At 34.6% G+C, this 14,196-nt stretch overlaps 1 protein-coding gene across 2 annotated transcripts; it reads left to right on the top strand.

Annotated features, from left to right (window-relative positions):
* Positions 1-7,600: 7,600 nt before the first annotated feature.
* On the top strand, positions 7,601-13,921 carry LOC131620665 (AP-4 complex subunit mu-like). 2 transcript variants are annotated; one of them, XM_058891798.1, is made up of 13 exons: positions 7,601-7,791; positions 8,100-8,194; positions 8,395-8,598; positions 8,981-9,097; positions 9,199-9,324; positions 10,218-10,344; positions 10,669-10,769; positions 10,874-10,978; positions 11,372-11,466; positions 13,026-13,113; positions 13,208-13,268; positions 13,371-13,444; positions 13,626-13,921. In XM_058891798.1, exons 1-13 carry the CDS (start codon positions 7,734-7,736, stop codon positions 13,722-13,724), a joined length of 1,350 nt encoding a protein of 449 aa, XP_058747781.1. In that variant the 5' UTR covers positions 7,601-7,733; the 3' UTR covers positions 13,725-13,921. The 2 variants fall into 2 exon arrangements, with proteins under 2 accessions (XP_058747781.1, XP_058747780.1); XM_058891797.1 differs by having other exon boundaries at positions 7,603-7,791; positions 9,196-9,324.
* Positions 13,922-14,196: the final 275 nt, after the last annotated feature.

Here is a 14,196-nt window from a genome sequence, read left to right as displayed (position 1 = left end):
TTTCGATAGTAGGTTTCAATTTTACCTTCACCTTGGATTTTTCTTGGTCCATCTTGTCGGAATTTTGCCCAGTCTTTTGATCATCTTGATCTAAGTTATCCTGCATTGAAGCAAAGATGTCATCAAAATCATCATCTTTCTTAGGAGACAACTCACTTGTTTCAGTCTGAGGCTCAGAAGTCAGTTCATTGCGAGTGCATGTGTCTTTGGCAGTTGGTTTGGTTTCTGAATGGATATAACCAAGACTCAAATCAGGAGGAGTTAACTAGTCGATAAGAGATTGAGTCTTGGTGGAAGATGAAGGTTTCTTGCTCAGTGGTTGTTCTTGCAAATTTTCATTCGATTTTTGTTGTGTCTGAAGGAAAAGAAAGCAATTAGATACACCCATAAACAATCTACAAGTAAGAAAAAAGCAACTAATTCCTTAGGCGCTTTTTTTCAGCTTGATTTTGATTTTAGGACCCGGTTGGCCGCTTGATTTGGCTTTGTCAGAATCAACAGATTGGCCTTTGTCCTTTTCATTGTTGGCTCAACAATGGAAAGTTGAGTTTCCTTGAAAGATTATTCTTATGAGTCAAACATTTCTTTGGTTTATTTGTTCTTTGTTTAGAGGGAAGTTGGGGTTTAGGATTCGAAAAGATTGATCTTTTTGCTTTCGCCCAAACTTTCGACTCAGATTGATCTTCAGAGGGTTATGGTATTACCGGAATGAAAAGGCTTAGTACCTTCAGACGTTGAAGAGTCTCAAAATAAATTATGGGTGCTTACTTGTATTTAAATTGGAGCAACATCTTTTGTTGGAATTTTTTTTAAAATAACTAAGTTTTTCAAAAAAAAATTAGGTAAATAACCAATGTTTCAAATTAATTATAAAAATGACAATTTTTCCACTCATTTTACACATTTCCGCATTCCTAGGTGGCGAATACACCTAAAAAAGAGACCGAGTCGCCACCCCATGTGGCGACAACACTTAAATTTAATTTTTTGTAAATTGTGGCGGTTCAAAATGGTCATAAATTTAATTTAATTTAATTTTTTGTAAATTGTGGCGGTTTAAAATCGCCGCAAATTTATTTATTTAAAAAAAAATTAAATTTACAGCTGTTTTGAACCACCACAATTTATAAAAATTTAAATTTAAGTGTTCTTGTCACATGGGGTGGTGACTTGGTCTTTTTTTTAGATGTAGTCGCAACCTAGGATGGCGAAAATGTGTAAAATGAGTGAAAAAATGGTCATTTTTGTAATTAATTTGAAATAATTATTATTTATGTAATTTTTTTGAAAAACTTGGTTATTTTTTTAAAAAAATCCTTTTGTTGATTTCTTCTTTTTCTATGGTTGGGCAGAGGTGGAAGGAGGACTTTGACACATTTTCGACTCTAAAATGATAATAATAATAATAATAATAATAATAATAATAATAATAATAATAATAATAATAATAATAATAATAATAATAATAATAATAATAATAATAATAATAATAATAATAATAATAATAATAATAAGAAGAAGAATCAAATATTACTTCGATTAGAACAAATATAGATTTGAATAAACTTACCTTGACTCTGTTTGGTTAGACATATTTTTGAGCTTATAGCTTATAAGCTCATATGATAATTTAGACCTATTTGATAACAGTCTTTTTACCACGAGCTTATAGCTTATTTTACAGACGCTATTTCAAATAACATTTTAACTTATAGCTTATAGTTTATCATTTTTTCTTCCTTTTTTATCTTTATTATTCTAACAAAAATCCACTTTTATCCTTTATAATTTATTTTAACTTAAGATAAAATAATTATCTATTAAATATCTTTTATGTCGTTTTACATTTATAAGTCAATTGAACCGCTAATTTTACCAAACACTTCAATTAGCTTATCTAATGCAGTCGGAAGCCGCCCAAAAGAATAGCAAGCGCTAAACCTTGAATGAAAACATGGTTGCAAGCGCAAACCCTATAGATAAGCTCTGGAGTCCACCAGGAATAAAAAAACTTTGGATTCTATTATAATAAAAGAGATAATCATTATGGTCATGCCAAAGGTCTTTAAATACAGAAAACAAATAAACCCTACTGGGCCTTATGGGCCTTTAATCCAAAAGAAAATTAAATAAAACAAATAAAATAGAAATTGCTTAAATATTAAAACTAAAATTGCTTAAATATTAAAATGCTTTCTTACGTGCGGTTTCTTCTTTGATACGCACAATCCTCCTACATCAGTCTCCTTCACTTCTGAAGAACTCGACCCCGAGTTCTCTTCTTGATAAATAACTTCGTCTGACAGCTTGCTATAACGGTAAGTACCAACTGAAAACCTCTCCTTACACCGAAACACCATCAGCTCTTCTCCCACATTGAAAACTTTAACTTCCATGTGTTCATCTCGCATAGGAGGCAAATCGTTTGGCAGCTCATCTGCGGTTAACTCCTTGAAATCCTTTAGGACCCCTAACAATTCTTCTGGAATTGTTGTTTCCTTCTTTACAACATTCATCAACCGTTTGATCACTACTGGACATAAACATTCAGTTTCTTTTACAACCTCATCAAGCTCCTTTTCACTTTGCATCATCATCAAGAATTTAGACTTCTTTCCTCCTGGATTCTTATCAAAGTGCAAAACAGGAGCCATAGCAATTTTATGTGTGCCCCATGTAAACATCATCATGTTATCGCGTCCTCGATAAGTGATATCATTATCAAACTGCCAAGGCCTATCAACTAAAATATGACAAACATCCATATCAAGAACATCACAAAGCACCTCTTCTCTATAATATTTTCTGATGGTGATAGGAACTCTGCAGGCTAGTGTTACTCGAACTTGGGAGCCCTTACTTACCCAACCGAGGGTGTATGGCTTCTCATGGGATTTTGTGGACAACTTCAAATAATCTACCAATTTCTACGACACAGGATTCTCCATACTGCCACTATCTATAATTAGATTGCACACTTTGTTCTTGATAGAACAACGTGTCTTGAACAAATTCTTCTGATGTCCTTCGTCTTTGGATGCTAGTAACATTCGCTGCAACACAAAATTTTCCCTCTCATCAGATTATTCCTCTGCAAACTCAACATTGGCATACTCATCGTTCTCAACTGTAGGATCTTCCTTCCTTTCTTCCACAACAACAGCGACTCTCCTTGTCGGACAAACATTCTACTTGTGGCCTCTTCCGTTACAACGATAACATGTGGCTATAGCGGGCCTAGCATATGGGTTATTCTGCCTCTAAATTGGTGCTTTACCCTGCTGCACACTACTAGAGCTGTTAGCCCCCTTATTCCCAGGGTTGAAATCTGGGGGTGTAGCATTCTTTTCCTTGTCACCTGCTGATTCATAGTTACTTTAGGGTGAGTACTTTTCAATAGACAAGAAATTTCGAGGGGATTTCTCCATCAATTCTGCCTTCAAAGCTAAACTGGATGCTTTAGCTACGGTCCATGCAGTCTGTAAACCCATCTCCTCTTGCAAGGATCCCTTTAGGCCACTGATGTATCGAGCCACTTTCTGACTCTCTGATTCTCCCAATTCATTGCGCTCAAAAAATCGTAGGAACTCAGCAATGTATTTAGTCACGGTTCTCTTGCCCTGAACTCACTCAATGTACATCTTATAAAGAATCTGTTCATAATCCTCCAATAAAAACCGCTCCAACATCAATTGTTTCATTCTTCGCCAAGTTCTGAATGACCCCTTTCTTTGCCTCTGCCTTTGAACAACAAGTTTATCCCACCAGACAGCTGCAGTAATTTTAAGCCTGATCGCGACCATCTTGACTTGCTTGTTCTTAGGGACACCCATAACGTCGAAGAATCTGTCGACGTAGATCTGCTAATCAAGAAACTCCTCCACTCCCATTGTTTCATAAAATAATGGAATATCAGCCTTCACTCGATAGTGATGGTTGTTCTGTATATTCCCACGATTAACCTCTTCATCGTAAGGTTCTTCTTCATCAGAACTCGAATATTTGACACGGTTTCCACCCTGTAGAACCCTAATCCGTTCCTCTCTCCTGTCTCTTCGCTGATTCCCATTGTTGTTGGTGTTGTTCGCCTGATTTGCTAAATTCGCCATTTGTTCAGTCAAAGCAGTTAGAGCCGCGGTAAAAGTCGTGGTAATTCCCTCAAGATCTGCTTTGGTCACCGGTTGATCTGCCATAGTTGTCAAGTTATGAAAGGAACAGGAGAAAACCTACTCTGATGCCAACTGACGTAGTCGGAAGCCGCCCAAAGGAATAGCAAGCGCTAAACCTTGAATGAAAACAGGGTTGCAAGCGCAAACCCTATAGATAAGCTCTGGAGTCCACCAGGAATAAAGAAAACTTTGGATTCTATTATAATAAAAGAGATAATCCTTATGACCATGTCAAAGGTCTATAAATACCGAAAACAAATAAACCCTATTGGGCCTTATGGGCCTTTAATTCAAAAGAAAATTAAATTAAAAAAATAAAATAGAAATTGCTTAAATATTAAAACTAAAATTTCTTAAATATTAAAATGCTTTCTGACGTGCGGTTTCTTCTTCGATACGCACAATCCTCCTACATCATTATCAACTATCATTCTTAATCATCAGCTATAAGCTATAAGCTATCAGTCATCAGCCATCAGCCATCAGCCATAAGCTATAAGATATAAGCTATCAGTTAGATTATCATTCAATTGCTATTTTTATCAAACATACCCCTTTTGTTTCTTTGGTTTATTCTGACCTTCATCTGCTGTAGAAACTTATTTGTCTTTTACCTCGCCTTGTTCAGCTGCAAAGAAAACAATATATAAGGAAGTCAAAATAAAACATGTATGAAACATCAAAATTCTTCAAGAATCATACCTTCTTTTTGCTCTAAGAATTTCTGCGATTCAGAAAACGCAGTGGTTGGCCTTTGGTAAAAAGTTTGTTCGACAAACACACAACGGAAATACTCTGACCACCGGTCTTCAAATTCTTTGGTGGAATAGTAGAAATGTTGAAATCGAAAGGTTGACAGGTGGAGCATTTGTTTGCGTATGAATTTCATGCTATCTTTGTAGTCTTGTGAAGTCAAATGGCGTTTCGACCAATAAATATCGTTATCCCATGTGTAGACGGAACTAGATAGAAATTGACTAAATCCAAAATTTTGAACCACTAAATTTAGCTGGTAGCTAATGAAACCAAAGCCAGATGCCCCATCCTCTATTCGAGTTGACTGAAGTGTAGGGATTAGAAAACCTGCCCAGATGGCATTGCCTTCGGCAACAGAAGTAGGAGTAACCCCAAGGAATCGATTTTTGAACCAATTAGGACCAACACATTGATCCACAAAAGGTACCATGGTCGAAACAAAAACTTTTGTGACGAGAAACATAGAAATGTACCTCATAAAAGTTTTGTCTATATGTGGATCATCATGAGTGATTAGGGAAAGCCTAGTGCCTTCGATGCTTCTATTATAATTTTCCTTCATAAAAGGTTTGGAGAAGGTAATTCTCAAATGTAGCTCAAAAGTAGCATTCAACCAAAATTGGAGAAGCCATATAGATACAAAGATAAGGTACTTTTTGTCGGTCTCAGGGAGACGTTTCAATTTATAGGAAGTAATGTCTAAAGACATGTACAAATTGGCTAAGAGCGGTTTACACAGAGTTAAATTTCGACCTTCATGAAGTTGGGTCGCTAAATTGATAAATTATTTGGTTATTTATAGATAGCCCGAGCAAAAGAGGTAGTATTAAAGTCAGAGGGTCAAAAAAGCGACATGTTCTAAATCAGAAACCTCTTTAGTACTCTTATCATGATGATCAGTGATATAGTTTTTGAAAATAGCATGTTCGAAGCAAAAATCGATGCTAGTGGTGGTTTCTAAAGTGGGATATAATGTTTCCCCTGTGGGTTGAAGGCCAGTGATGGCTGCTACGTCGAACAGAGTCAGCGTAATCATTCCACAAGGGAGATAGAAAGTATTTTTCGATCCTTCCTAGAGAAAGATCGAAGCAAGCAACATGCAAGGATTATACCTAGGGCCAGTCCTATAAAGCTGGAGAAGGTCGAAGATGCTTAATTGCTCCCATTGTGTTTTTCTTTTACTTTGCACTTTGTTTAACCACGAAATATAATCTTTATTTTGTGGGGAGAAAATCAGAATACACACATTAGTACATACATAAACAAAAAATTGAGAGCGTGTTATTTGAACACAAAAGGCGTTGTCGTAGAATAACAGGGAAAATAATTCTTAACTTTCTCAGGATGAAACTTTAGAGTTGGTACGAACCTTAAAATTCTAAGGTTTTTTCAGCAAGTGAAAATGGAATGATTACTTGTGAACTCCAAACAACGTTCTTCTCTTTATCTAATGGTGGTCCATGAACATGATTTCTCTCTAAATATTTCTCAGACACTAGAATAATAAACACCAAAGGGACGTTACCGGTGGTTGCCATGGCATTTTCGGTGGTTGTTGTAGCAGTGGACGTGCTAGCCATTTTTGTTTCTAAAGAGTAGAGAAAATGGTTTTTTTTAGAAAAATTGAGAACTGAGAATGCAAAGAAAGAAAATGAAAAAAGATAGTGATAATGGGTATATATAGGGTTTCATAACTTGGTAGGTGTGTGATAAGTGGCGGAATAATTGACTTTTGGTTTTCAGAAGTGGAAACGATAGTGGAAGTTGGTGGGAAGTTATGGCCCACGATCTCCTAGGAAATAGGAGCTTTGATGAATAAGTAGTAAACAATCCATGGGAAATGACGTTTTACCAATAAACACAATGATGACACCGACGTCAGCAAAGTTGATTTGAATAGTGTCGAAAATCAAATAAAAAATGCCACCTTTCTCCATTCGATGTATGATAGGTCGAAAATTGACATTTTGGGGGACAATTTGTCACCTCATTTTTTCGACATAAGAGATAAAAGGTTGAGAAAGAAAATATGGATTATGTGATTTCGACCTAGTATGCTCCATTCGAAGCAACTGACACAAGAGATAAAAGATTGAGAAAGAAAATCTTGACTAAATCTTGAGTATCAGGGCATTTTGTCGATAACAAAAGATATTCGAATTTAGTAAAATGGTGTGTTAAAAGTCTTACATCAAATAATATATGATTTAAACATGTATGTATTTATAAGTGAAGATAATCATCATCTTACAACTCAATTTTAAAAGAATGAGTTAGATTCAATAGCATATTTTATATATTTTTAATTTGAGTTTAATGGTAGTGCACTGTCAGTTTAAAAAAGTATTACACAGACATCCAATCAAATTATTTTAAAGTACCAAATCATATAAGTAATTTAAAATTTAAAATTTAAAAGGTAACTTGATAAGATACATGATTGTAGCGTAAAAATAATTTAAACTTTCAGTGCACATCCCTTTTTCTCTTTTAATTTTAATTATGTAAAAAAATAATGTAAAATGTCGCTAATTAAAAAGTTACATTTTTACAATTGAATTGTCTATGTAAAAAAAAAAAAAAATCACGGCTTAAAATCTGATATTTTTTAAGCGTGAAATTGGTCATTTTTACCTTGTAAAGAAATAATCGAAATCTATCATCTAAATACAATTTTTTACCAGGAAAATATATTATACACCGTTAATTGCAAAGAATACTGTTCAATTATATTCGTCTTCGTTGCTCGCAAACTAGCCATCACCAAAGCACCAACTGTAGGAAGTGCGTTCATCTTCAATCGGAGCCATGATCTCACAGTTCTTCGTCCTTTCACAGCGTGGCGATAACATCGTTTTCCGTGATTGTTAGTCTCTCTCTCTCAGCTACTCTTTTCCATTGCAATTTTCTTTCTTTTCTTTACTTTTGGATCTGATGCTATTCATTTGATCCAATACTTCTATCGATTTTCGCTGATCCATAATAAGATTATCGATTCAAGTTTACGCATCCAGATCTTACTTTGATCGTATCGTGTTCGTGTGCTAATCACTGATATCTAATTTTTTCCATAGGAAAATCTTGAAATTGAACGTAATGCTTGAAGTTGATTCTCATATTAACTACTATTCTGATTATATCAGTTGCTGTTTTACTTAATTATCTTTATTACAGATCGTGGCGAGGTTCCGAAGGGAAGCTCAGAGATATTTTTCCGCAAAGTAAAGTTTTGGGAAGACGGTGAACTGCAGGAGGCACCACCTGTCTTTGTAGGTATTATCTTTCTGAATCAGGAAGAGTATATGTTAACATGATTTAGTCTTGAAATGAGCATGTATGTATATGCCTGTTATCGATACCTATTGTTTCAAATATAACTTTTCTCAATGTTATTCTTGTTATGTTATTTGCAAATCTTGTTGTAGAATATACTGATTTCTTTGGTGTTATGTTATTTGTTTGCTGACAGAATGTGGATGGTGTAAATTACTTTCATGTGAAAGTTGTTGGCTTGCTGTTTGTTGCAACTACAAGGATTAATATATCGCCTTCCTTTGTCTTCGAGCTTTTACAAAGAATTGCTCGTGTTATTAAAGATTACCTTGGGATTCTCAATGAAGACTCACTACGGAAGAATTTTGTCCTGGTGTACGAGTTGCTTGATGAAGTTATTGTGAGCTTCCTCTCATACCCAATTTGATTCTTTACTTCTATATAACCAGTCTTATACTCGACTGTATTCTTTCTTCTTTTAATTAAATTATCTGCTTTCTCGTTTTCTCCTAGTTGACTCTCTTTTGTTGGTATTTAAATCTACTCTTCATCTGATAGGCTTGAGAGATATACTATTAATATTTTTATGGAATTTAAATGGAAATGCAAACCATACTAATTTTCTGTTAGATGTTGTTTCTGGTTCTCTTTTATAAAAAGAACAAATGCCTATTTGATTTTTCATTATGTTTTACTCTTGTTTTGACCTGAGATATATGGTTAATTAGTTATATTTCTAAAATATTTACGCATGAGGGACCTAATGTCATTATTTGAACCAGGATTTCGGTTATGTGCAAACAACATCTACAGAATTGTTGAAGTCCTATATTTTCAATGAGCCGATTGTAATTGATGCAGCACGACTGTCACCTCTTGGACCTGCTGCAATCTTTTCTGTATGATGATTAGTATCTTTTATTTCAAGCACTTAATAGCTTTTGTGATTATCACTTGATTTTAAGTTATATTAATTCTTCGTTTTTGTTTCATGCAGCAGGGGACAAAAAGAATGCCGGGAATAGCTGTTACGAAATCTGTTGTTGCAACAGAGCCTGGGGGTAGAAGGAGGGAGGAAATCTTTGTAGATATAATTGAGAAGATCAGCATCACTTTTAGCTCAAGTGTGAGTACATACATACTATATGACTTTGAATTTTTTATTGGTCTATTTTTCCTTCATCTGTCCTGTTTTATGGGTGTAGTAGATTTGGTTATGGCTTCCAGGATTTTAACTGACAAAACAAAACTCTATCCTGAGGGCCACAATATTAGAGATCATATTTAATTCCTGACTCTTGAGTACTTGAAACTTATTTAACCTGAGCCAAGAATTATCAAGTTCAATTAAAAGTCTATTTAGTTACTGTTTGCCTCTTAAATAGCTAAATTGATTTGATGAAATATAATGAGTAACTGTTGGATGTATTTTTTTTTGTGATGCATAATAGTAGACCGGTGAAGTTTATGGTAGTGAATATTAGGGGGTGAAGTTCTGGAAGAGTACAAAGTGATGCTAAATGAAAATGTTGTGGTAAATGAGTGGAGTGGACATCCACATATAAGAAAAGATGAGGTTGGGATTGAGTGTATATGGAGAAATTAAAAGTAACATCCTTAGAGGAAAAGTTAACAGAATCTCTCTTACCCAAGATGGTTCATCCATGTGACGGAAATATTGATAGATACCCTACTATGAAAAGTTTATTTAACAGAGATAGGCTAATAAATAGAAGTGGATGAAGGCCAAGGAATACTCTAAGAGAAGCCACTGAAACAGATGTAGATCTAAACACCTTTATATAACTGGTATATTTGACAAAATGACGTTTAATCCATGTAAATAGCTAGCCCAAAACGGTTTTTGTTTTTGTTTATTACCATTTTGAAATGCTACCTAGTGTGATAAGCTTGGTTATTGGATGGCTAATTGTTAGTATGTATATTTACACCCTTGCCAGAATTTGAACCCTGTGCCATATATTCTGTTTGTCATTCTTAGTATTCTCCATGTCTCAGGGATATATATTGACTTCTGAGATTGATGGCACCATTCAAATGAAAAGCTATCTTACTGGCAATCCTGAAATTCGATTGGCACTTAATGAAGACCTTTCCATTGGAAGAGGCCAGGGACCAGTTTCCGGTAACTTTTTCAGTTCCTTTGATTTTTTAATGTTGTGTTCTCATTCCCATAAAGAATCATGCTTAGGATTTAACTCTTCTATTTCAAGAAAGATAAAATATTTGACCATACTTAATCTAATGGATTTTGATTAATGAGTTTTATATGATAATGATTTTTGCATATTCATAAATACTTTTCCATGTTTATTAAGAATCATGTCTATTTCTTCTGTTATTTATTATTGTTTTTTTAGGTCTCATAGAGTTTCATACTGTTACTAGTATAAACAATTGTATCCTGTGGTCTATCAATAAAACTTATTTTTGAATGTTTCTAGAGCAGGTTATAGGAGTTCCTCTGGAGGAGCAGTGATATTAGATGACTGCAATTTCCATGAATCTGTTCGTCTTGATAGTTTTGATACGAACAGAACTCTATCCCTGGTGAGTACAGAAATAGTTTTTAAGATTAAAAAAATCCGAAATACAAAAAGTACTTCTTCTTTTGATTATAATTGTAACAGTTATATTGGATTGTCAATTTTTAGATACCGCCGGACGGTGAATTTCCAGTCATGAATTATCGTATGACCCAGGCATTTAAGCCTCCTTTCCGTATCAATGCTTTGATTGAAGAGGCTGGGTCCCTGAAGGTGATATCTAATTTTCAATGTTTATATTATTATTATATTTTTTTTCCTGAAAAATTGCAAGAGTAGCTGATACATATTATTGTCATGGTTCCTTTTTATAAATTCTTCTGCCACACCTGTTGTATAAGCTTGTATAGATGTGTTACAATTTACAATGTACCTAATTGGAACAAAATGTGTTAATTACAAGGATGTTGTATTCAAAATTTTCCTCTCCCCTGTGAGATCACTGTTCCCATATCCCCGTTCTTAGGTCAGATATCTCCATTGCAACAAATAATATGAAGATACAGTTTTCCAATGTTACATGTTATAGTATTAATCATATTAACACCATTTATCTTAAAGTTGCATTCATTTTACTCTATAACATGTCTGAATTTGATATTGCAGGCAGAAGTACTTCTTAAATTAAGTGCTGAGTTTGCCTCAAGTATAACAGCAAACACTATCAAAGTGCAGATGCCATTACCAAAATATACCACCAGGTATTATTATATACTTCTGTATTATTAATAAACTAGGTCCATAGAATACCTAATAGATTTTGAACAGGAGTAGAGCTAATCAACTAGGTACAAACTTTGGATGGGATTGTTGACTAACTTTAAGAACTAAAGTATTTGGAGGAATTAATTAATTACTCTAACTAATGCAAAACTGTTTTTAAAATGTCCCCTTTGAGGAAACATGATTGCATTACTCCACTGGTTATGCTGAAAGAAATTTCGAACACTATTAACTGTCAGTTAATGTGTATGACTTGACTCTAGAGATATTATCAAATCATTTGGTGTATTAGTTATTTGTGATCGTTGTCTGACTCATGTGATTCACACCATTTTACTATACAAAGTCTGAACATCAGTTTTAAAAGAGTTCAAAATCTTACAGCTTGTCAGGTAATAGCCCATTAATAGTCTTACACATAACATGCTCACTCATCCATGGACCCTTTGATCATGATTTGTGTACGAATACTGAGGTATTGCTTTTGCTTTTGCTAAATTTCGATTCCTGTATGAAGAATTGAGTCTGCAAGGGTTGTTCTCTTGACTACTTGTCCGCAAAGGCTTTGATACCGATGAAATAAGATTAGGATGCATGTATTTATTGGATAGGATTGACTTATCATATAATGTAAATAGGAATAAACTATTTTGTAATTGTTCTATTCTATCGATTGCTTTTTAGCCTATCTAAAAAGAGCCCTGTTGTATAGTTGAAACCCCCTGTTTATTTCGGCATGATATTTAGAGTCTGTGAGATAAACCTAAACCATACTTACCTGGTGGACCAACCCCGGTGATAATTTATTTCGCAAATTGTGTTCCAACTCTGGTTTGCCCCTTTCCTGTTTTGACCCACTCCGACACTCAATTTTATAACTTTTGCCCAAAACTGCCGCTGCCTCCCCCACCACTACTGTTTCTGGCGTCTTTACTGGCAACCAACCCCACCACAAGGATCGGGTCCTCGGGACCAGCCAACCCCATCCTCGAAAGCACATTCCTGAAGGCTTTCTGACACACTCCAGCATGACTCTTCTCTCTCCGGCAGAGCTAATCTGTGGCTGCTTCGCAGGCAGTTTTTCTGACTGGGTCTTTCTCCATCCATCTCTCATTCCTCTCCTTGTTCCTGACCTGCCAGCATTTTTTAGTTTTGGGCCACAGATGTTCCATTGCAAACAGCCTGTTTGGACGCATTCTCTCCTCCCCCTAATACTGACTCATGGCCTCCGCCAGTACTTCTGATGATCTGAACACCAACATTGTTGTTTTCACCAACTTTGTTACTTCTCACCCTTCTATGGAAGTACAGAGAAATTAGACAGTTCTAATTATGACGCTTGGTTTTCCCATCAAGTTATATTCTTTAATTTCTGGGAGTTAGCATATCATGCTTCAAGCATATTTGTCATAAGGATAACATCCGATCCATGAAACTGGAAAAAAACATTTCCTTGCATAGAAAATGTGTAATTGATATTAGTCATAGCTGTGGTCTTATAACCGCTGATGTGAGTTGTCATATGGAATTGTTTCAGAGTAAGTTTTGAACTGGAGCCTGGTGCTACTGGACAAACAACTGATTTTAGGGAGGCAAATAAGAAGCTAGAATGGAGTTTAAAGAAGGTAGTAATTTTTTATCATTTCTCCTGTGTTTTAATTCAAACCATTAAATTTTTTTCTTTTGGAAATAACGGTCACTAATAGTGCAATAAAACAGATTAACGGGGGATCGGAGCATACTTTACGTGCAAAGCTAACCTTTTCTCAGGAATCGCATGGTATGTATTCTTGTAGTTAGTGCATACACTAAACCTATAGTTTATTTTTTCTTTCATTGAATGATTAACATATCAAATTTGTGCAAATTTATTTTTCAACAGGTAATATATCGAAAGAATCTGGACCTGTTAGCATGACATTTACTATACCAATGTACAATGTGTCTCAGCTTCAGGTACACCACCATGTCAACTTGCTGCTTTTTTCTTATAGTTTTGATTTCACCAAAATCCTTCCCTCCATCTCTTTAATCTGCTTATTGAACATTATCTTTCATCTACATTTTGGGTATTGTGCCCCTAAAATGAAGGATCCGTTTGAACATGCGAAATGCTTAATATATTTCCTAAATGCAGGTAAAATATTTGCAGATAGTAAAGAAATTTGGGACACATGAGCCATATCGGTGGGTTAGATATGTAACACAGGCAAATTCCTATGTTGCTCGTATATGATGCAATTGAGCAAACTCTCCCCTGTTCTATCCCCCTTGCTCCTTATTATCCTTGTTTTTGTTTTATTTACTTTATTCTTTATTTATAAACTACATTCAAGTTAATTTAGATGACATAGTTGTTTGCTTGAACATTCGTCACATATAACCATTACAACGTTCATTTTCCATCAATGAATAACTTGGTTCTATTATAAAGCTTTTATTTTTTTATGAGAACATTTGGTAATGTCTGCGAAAATCTTGTGGAAATGTTGTATGGTAGCACAATATCTTTTATTTCTTGTGTATTGCATAATGGTTGGAAAGTGGAAGACTTTTTCACCGTAGTGTAGGTAACATTAAAATCATAGATATATCAATTTAGAGTTAAGTGCCAAAGATACCCTTATTTTTAAATAAATTATATGACATGGTTAAATAATAATTTTTGAATGACCGGGTAAAATTATTTTAATTTCAAAATCAATATA

Source organism: Vicia villosa, linkage group LG7, assembly GCF_029867415.1.
Source record: "Vicia villosa cultivar HV-30 ecotype Madison, WI linkage group LG7, Vvil1.0, whole genome shotgun sequence".
Taxonomy (NCBI): Eukaryota; Viridiplantae; Streptophyta; class Magnoliopsida; order Fabales; family Fabaceae; genus Vicia; species Vicia villosa.
Note: the sequence above shows the minus strand (reverse complement) of the source record. Positions and strands in the feature narration are given on the sequence as shown.